The sequence below is a fragment of the Colobus angolensis genome, unplaced genomic scaffold (genome assembly GCF_000951035.1).
Source record: "Colobus angolensis palliatus isolate OR3802 unplaced genomic scaffold, Cang.pa_1.0 Scaffold16, whole genome shotgun sequence".
Lineage (NCBI taxonomy): Eukaryota > Metazoa > Chordata > Mammalia > Primates > Cercopithecidae > Colobus > Colobus angolensis.
In genome coordinates, this window is record NW_012114710.1 from 1925783 (window position 1) to 1933975 (window position 8193).

General features: G+C 38.7%; 1 protein-coding gene across 1 annotated transcript; it reads right to left on the reverse strand.

Annotated features, from left to right (window-relative positions):
• Positions 1–4165: 4165 nt before the first annotated feature.
• PLEKHF2 (pleckstrin homology domain containing, family F (with FYVE domain) member 2) lies at positions 4166–6813 on the reverse strand. The gene has a single exon (XM_011937007.1). The coding sequence runs from the start codon at positions 6802–6804 to the stop codon at positions 6055–6057; it is 750 nt and encodes a 249-aa protein (XP_011792397.1). The 5' UTR covers positions 6805–6813; the 3' UTR covers positions 4166–6054.
• Between the last annotated feature and the right edge of the window lie 1380 nt (positions 6814–8193).

Consider the following 8193-nt stretch of genomic DNA (forward strand, 5'->3'; position numbering starts at 1 on the left):
CTTTTTTTCTCCTTTCTTCCTTCCAGGTGAGTTTGTTTTAAAAAGACATTTTTTCTCCTTCCTTCTTTTTTCTTTCTCTTTCCTTCTCTCTTTCTAAGACTGTTAGGTATATAACATTATGGCCATAACCCTTCCCTTCTCCGTCTGAACAACTCAGCCCTAAAGCCGTTAGGTGGGCCAGAGAAAGGCAGGCACCTATGCGGAGAAACAGCCTGGTGTGAGGGGTCAGAGCCAGAGCTGGCTGAGGAGAACAGCAATGGTGACAGGTATAAGGTGGTGGGGGCATTGGGATGGTGCAGCCAGCATAGAGTCAGAGCTCAAAGACAGTCAGGTGTCTGCATGGGGGAGCAGCCTGACATGCTGGTTTGAGCCTCAGCAGATGGAATGGGGAGGACACCCTCCTACGTGGGCAGCTTGGTGCACAGTTCTAGATCCCACACAGAGGACTGTGAGGACATCCACACAGAGGAAAGGCTCAGGGCCTGGTGTCAAGGCTCATGCAGGGTGAGGAGGGCACTGAGATGTGTGGCTGACACAGTGAGGGAAATCAGAGATCAAGCAGGGTAAAATGTGCTCACATGTAGGTAGCCCAGAGTGGTGGGTCAGAGCCAGGCAGGGTGAGGAGAGCATCCCCACGCCACAGAGGAGGTCCAGTGTTGAGTGCTGGAGCCCAAGTGAGGTGTGGAGAGCATCCATCTGTGAGGGCAGCCTAGAATGCAGTACTAGAGAGAAAGATGTCCATGGCAGTGTGGGCAAGCCAGCAGAGGGTGTTGGAGCTCAAATAGGATAAAGGGGGCATCTATGATAGGGGCAACCAGGTGTGAAGTGTCAGAGCCTTAAGAGTGCAAAGAGGATGTCCATGTGGGAGAGGGGCAGCAGTGGTGATGAGAGACTGGTTACATACAGGGAAATTGATCAAATAATTTAAATATCTTAAAGCTGGTGAGACCCAGTTCCTCAATGTCAAGAAAAAAGCCCTACAGCATTGTTAGAATTGGAGGCATCTGTATGATGTCATGGATTTCAATAGATATAGAAGTTTAAATAGGAACGTGTAGGTATGTATATACTAATGTCCTCTAAATTTATCCCCTGAAAAGGCCTGGGAGTGGTACTTTTCCCAAGGCAATGAGCACACCTGGTGCTCAGATCTTGGCTTCTAAGTACCACTTAGCACTAAAAGAAACCAGGGATCCTTGAAGAAATGGCCAATTCCAGGGTTGGGGCAGGGAAAGTACAAGATGAGCCTGGAACATCTTGCTGTAGCAGAAAAGTAAAGCAGCGTTCAAATAATGAAGATTTGTCAATAGGCCACAGAAGCCAGTTGGCCACTGACCAAATTAGAGACAGTCTGAGCATCAAAATAATGACAATAACAAGTAATAAAATGTGGTCCCTGGACCAGCAGCACTAACAGTACCACTTGGAAACTTGTTCAAAATGCACATTCTCAGGTCTCACTCCATACCTACAGAATTAGGAATTCTAGAGATGGGACCTGGCAGTCTTTGTTTTAACAAGCCCTCCAAAAGATTCTGAAGCACACTCAAGTTTGAGAACCACTGAATCAGGAAACTGAGTTCATACTGAAAACTAAATGACCTGAAAGTCTGAGGAGCATAATATTTACATAATCTCAAAAGTACCACCCCAAAAATACTATGAATTCTGGGATACACCATCTTAAGTGATCAAAGTGAACATAAGCCATGAAACAAATTGAAATTGGGTACCGTCTGATGTGATGATACAACCTCTGTGATATTTCTGCTACACAGATGCATAACCTGAATTTAATAATGAGAAGACATCAAATCCTAATCAAGGGTTATTCTACAAAATCGCTGGTGCATGATCTTTAAAAAATATCAAGGTCATGAAAATAAGGGAAAGAATTGCTGTTCTTATTCTAATGACAGTAGACATATTAAAAGTGTTCAATACGGCCAGGTACTGTGTAGTTTGTGCCTGTAGTCCAAGCTACTCAGGAGACTGAGGTAGGAGGATCGCTTGATGCCAGGATTTTGAAGCTGCAGTATGCTATGATCACACCTGTGAACAGCCATTGCACTCCAGCCTGGATGTCAGAGCAAGACTTCACCTCAGGAAAAAAAAAAAAATTACTCAATACATATTTACTGAGTGAAATGGTTTATGTAGCTCTGGAATTTTGATTTCAAGTCATTACAACATTTCTGCAAGAAGGCAGGATCTACATCAAAAATCTAAACTTGGCCAGGCACGGTGGCTCACGCCTGTAATCCCAGCATTCTGGGAGGCTGAGGCGGGCAGATCACAAGGTCAGGAGATCAAGACCATCCTGGCTAACAATGGTGAAACCCCGTCTCTACCAAAAATACAAAAAAACTAGCCGGGTGTGGTGGCAGGTGCCTGTAGTCCCAGCTGCTCGGGAGGCTGAGGCAGGAAAATGGCGTGAACCCGGGAGGCGGAGGTTGCAGTGAGCCGAGATCGTGCCACTGCACTCCAGGCTGAGCGACAGAGCGAGACTCCATCTCAAAAAAAAAAAATCTAAACTTACTATTTTACCCTATTACTTTTGTAATGGTTTAAGTCAAAATAGTATGAGTCATTCCTTTGAAATGTACTCATTTTGTGAGACAGGGTCTTGCTCTGTTGCCCAGGCTGGAGTGTAGTGACATGAGCACAGCTCACAGCAGCCTCAACTTCCTGGGCTCAAGTTATCTTCCCACCTCAGTCTCCATGTAGCTATGTAGCTGGGACCACAGATGCATGCCACCATGACCAGTTAATTTTTTATTTTTTGTAGTGTTGGGGTCTTGCCATGTTAGGCTGGTCTTGAACTCCTGGGCTCAAGTGATCCTTCCACCTTGGCCTCCCAAGTGCTGGGATTACAGGTGTGAGCCACTGCACCTGGCCTATTTTTTCAAAAACTGACAAAAATTTATATATATCTAATATGGTACTGTGTCATATATAATTATACATATCATTATACATTATATATATGTGGTACTATGGATTTGTTTTGAAAGATGGATACATTGCAGAATGGCCAAATTGAGGGAATTAACATCACATACTCATCAGTTTCTGTGGTGAGAACACAAAATCTACTCTGATTTCCAAGGATACACTGTTATTAGCTACAGAATCATATTGTACAATAGATTTCTTGAATTTATTTCTCCTAACTGAAATTTTGTATCCTTTGGTCAGCATCTCCCACCCCTACACCCTCAACCAGCCCCTGGTAACCATCATTCTACTCCTGGTTCTATGAGCTCAACTTTTTTAGATTCCACATATAAGCAAGATCATGAAGTATTTGTCTTTCTGTGCCTGGCATATTTCACTTAACATAACGTCCATCGGTTCCATCCATGTTGTTTGTCATAAGGATTTAATTTTTTATGGCTGAATAATATTCCACTTACACAGACCACCTTTTCTTTATCCATTAATTTGCTGATAGACACTTACGTTGATTCCATATCTTGGCTACTGTGAATGCTGCTGCAATGAACATGGGAGTGCAGATTCTCTCTTCAACATACTCATTTCATTTTTTTCAGATATTAATATATATTTAGCAGTGGGATTGCTAGATGCTATAGGTAGTTCTATTTTCACCTTTTGAGGAACCTCTACTGTTTTCCGTAATGGCTGTGCTACTTCACATTCCCACCAACAGTGTGCAAGGGTCTCCTTTTCTGCATCTCCTTGCCAACACTTCTTTCATCTTTTTGATAACAGCCATTCAACAGGTGTCAGGTATTATTATCTCATTGTGGCTTTAATTTGCATTTCCCTGATGATTAGTGATCTTGGGACATTTCTTCACATACCTGTCAGCCACGTATATTTTTCCTTCTGAGACATGTCAATTCAGGTCAAGTCATTCCTTCTAACAGTAATTAGACAGCAAAGCCAAATTATATTAAGGCACTTCCCCATAACATTAAGCCATATCTTCAGCATTTGGAAGAATGTTTGTTTTCTGAGCCTTCGTGCGGTAAATCCAAAAGGGAGTTTTGTTCACTGCTCTCACCTACTGCCTAGAACAATGCCTGGCACACAGCAGGAACTCACAGCTGTTGAATTATTAGGCAAAATATGCATAATATATTTATTACCTTAGCAAAGGGGGGAAATCCTCAAGTCACAATATACAGAGAACAGAAAGTAAGTTGTAAAATATTTTTTATTGTAAAAACAAAGTCAATAAAGGTTGACAATGTAAATGTTATCTCAGAACATTTCCCCTTGGTTCCTGAATTTGCTAGATTCCTATGTACCAGCAACTCTCCATTAGCATTTCTCAGGTTTCATGATCCTTTTCAGATATGTTGGTTGATTATACGTATATATTGCTTACAAACAAAAATCCACCTGATATTAAAACAAACCAAAAAAAAATCATAAAAGCAAGCAAACGAACAAAAACCCCTAGTTTTGTTGTGCTTTTCTTTCACATTTCCTACAGGGAGATTTGTATATCTCAGATGCTTTCAAAATCTAATAGGTAAGTAAAATTAGTGCCTTAACCAAACAGTAAGATACCAAAGAGTCCTCCATCACAAGTTACTGAATCAAACTTCTCATGACATTTGTAGTATATTCAGATTTGAAGATTTTTTTAATTTAGAATTTAAAACAAACTTTAGACTGCTGATTTTCCATATTTCAAAGACTGTAGCTGTTTGCAGCATATAAATGGAGAGAGTAGTGCAAAACACATCAAGTTTTATATGATAAATATATACTTTCAACCTAATGGCTGCCTCAAAAGTAAAGAGTGAACAATTACTTCTCAAAATAAATCTAGATTGACTTTCAGTTCACAATTTAGAAATAGCAATTGCTACTCTATTTCCATAGATTGCAAACTGATTTCAGATACAGATTACACATACAATTGTTTTACAAAAATAGAAATATTGTTTGGGATTTTACAAAATTTTATAAAATATAACACTATATTTGCAAATTCAAGACAGTTTCACACTGAAATAGATAATACTTCCACGATATGAAGTCTAGCCAGACTTAAAGTGGTCTGCCTTGAGACCATCCTTACACATTATTTCTTCCAAATCTTCTAGCCTAGGTAAATCTGTGCTCTAACACAGGCTTTGTAAAAAAGAAATTGTTTATTTTCAAGGGTTTTATAAGATTTTCAATCCAGAAATAATGTTAAAGCAGATGAATTTATATCTAAAAATATGTCTTACTAAAGGTGGAAGCTAATGCAGTATAATTCTAAGTAACTGATAAATTTCAAACCAAATTCCTAAGAATGACAACCTATTATTAATTTAAAATATATATTTGATAATTATAATTTGGGACCTATATAAAACAAATATATAATCACAACTATTTATGGAAAAATATTTATTCATATAGAGTGAAAATACCTCCAAACTTAGTTATTTGTAGCTGTCGGATGAGAAGTACTTCCTAATTACACCCATTCATAAACACTCACTTTATCACTTCAAAGAGCACCAGTGTATTTTTTCAAAATCCAGAAAGTAAGAAGGTAGGGGGCTTATTTCATGTAACAGTGCTATTATGATAAGGCACCACTAGGTATATGAAAAAGCCAAACAAAGTATTTCCAAATCATGTGTTTTTGTTACTGGTGTTTTAACCATTAGACAGGATGGTTAGAAAAAAGCTACTAACATATTAATGAACCACGATAACCCCTTTCCCACCATTCTGTGCTTTTAGTTTTACCTATAACAGAAATGAAAACAACAAAGTAGTACATGATCTGTTAAACAAACATCTTTTCCCAACCTTCCAAGAAAATAACCTAAAAATAAACAAGAATAAGAAACAAAAAATGTATCTGATATATTTGCAAAAGTCTATCCCTGTAGAAGAGTGCGAGGAGTGGGAGAAGGCAGGGGACCTACTTTCTATGGAATATACTGAGGCACATAGGTTACAAGTTTCTCAGGCAAATTCATGGCTAGAACAAAACAGAGAGCTCAGAATCTTACATTTCCCCCAAAGCTGATTTCTCAGATAGCCACACCTGATTAAATACTCCCAAATGTGTCCTTAGTCACTGCTGTCATCATCATCATCATCATCAGACATATCATTTAAAGGAGACTTCAATGACTGACTATAAGAGTCTGATCTAGCAGGCTGGCATGTGGCGATGTCCCCAGTAGAAAGCAGGTCATAGCAGAAGTCACAAATCCGCACAGGCTTAGAGGACTGGCTGGGAAGAAGAAATCTCTTTTCAGAGCAGGGCCCACAGACAACAAAACCACATTTGCGGCAATGGTGGCGACGATTAACAGGTGTGAATTTTGCTTTCTGACAACGCATACATACAGTTGCCTCAGAGTCAGGAACCCAGACAGCAGCATGTTCATTACTGGGTGTCTTCCCACTTTTGGAGAGTAAATCAGTAACACATTTATTTATGTGATTCATCCATTCTGATTTCTCCGTAGCAGTGGCAGCATAAACTGCAAAAGATTTAGTTGGTGTCTTGATTAGCCACCCATTCCTTAAGTCTCCCTCATCTTTGATGGAATCAATAGTGACATTTTCCAAGGGAATAATATGTTGTTTGTTATATTTTTTCTTCTGGATGACAATATTGCCATATACAAGAATATCATTAAATAAGAAAAACTGCCTTGCTTTGGGTTTTTTTCTGCACAACTTAGTCAATACTCCTTCTCCAATAAGAACTCGTCCAGGTATAGTTAAAGGTTGACCAGCTGCTCCGAAACAGTTTTCCACTATGCTTATACGTCTAGTATTTGCTTCACTGTTTGCCAAGCGATCCACCATCTTTCACTAATAGCCTTTTTAAAAAAAAAGAAAAAGAAATTAGCACATATAAATTATAAATTCCTGTAAGTTAATTATATATAAATTTAAGCTAACAAATCATTGCTTCTACACAAAAGCAAAATGTTCTAAAATGCTTTCCCTCTAAGATAATCACTAAGCACACCAAAAGGGCTAACATGTCTCAGTTTTTAAAATCATCAAAAACACTTATTTGTCATCTCCATGTAGCACCACACTAGTTAAGCAGGTATTTGTAAAAGTATAAACTTCCTACAGACATAATTGAATGAAAGATGATTGGATAATTAACATAACTTATCTCTGCAAAATAATGTTCAATGAAATGTAATCTCAATGGGATTCTGAACAACAGAGAACAAAATGTTACATAAACTGAGAAAAATGACTACTATTTTCCCAGTAAGCTATTACCACTGAGCTACAGCCTTAATTATCTCACCTGGATTACTAGAACTGTTTCCCAATATGTCTCCTGGCCTTCAGTCTTGCCCCCAAATCATCTTTTGGCAGTGATCTCTAAAATGCTAATTTGACCCTATCATTGCTCAAAATGATCCCTTAGCCTATTAAATACAGGGTGTTCAAGGCCTCTCATTACTTGGTTCTTACTTGTCACTGCAGCCTCACCATAAGTCACTCTTAACCTCAAATGTTACATTCTAAGAACACTCTCTCTGCTACTTGTAGTCCATTCCACTGCTGTTCCTTTTACTACTTACTACTGCAGCTAACTCAAACTCATCCTTCAAGACTTAGTTTAGGTTATCGTATCTCCTCCAGGAAGCCTTCTTTAAACTCCCATGCTAGACTAAAACCCTTCCTGTGAGCTATCCATATTCCATGTATATTCTAGCTTCACTTTTACCAAAGGACTGAAATCTGTTCCTCCATAGACCACTGCAGAACCTAAAAAGCAGAGATCATCTGATAGCTATGTTTGAAACTGATATGGTCTGACACAGCAAAGGTACTAAAAAATGTTAATAACATTTTAACAATGTGCAAAACACCATATTAATCTAAACATTTAATCTATAAGTACAATATTAACTTTACTCAAGTCCCAGAGTTGTATCCTATTTCAAACCTACTAAACTCAAACTACTATACTATAACCAAGTCATATTAAAGAACAACAAGCCTTGAGAAGAAGCACATTTAAAGTTTAAAGACTAACAGCATAGTACAAGTTCCAGTATTCAGCTCAAAAACTGACACTATAACCCTTCTTGGCCTCCATTATAAAGGACACTAGAATTCTGGTTATTCCTGAATTCTGTCTCCCCCCAAATCTAGGGTCTTTGTAAAGCCCTTTTGTCCTCCACAAAGGTAGGATGTGGCAGGCCTAAAAGTTGTTCCCAAGAA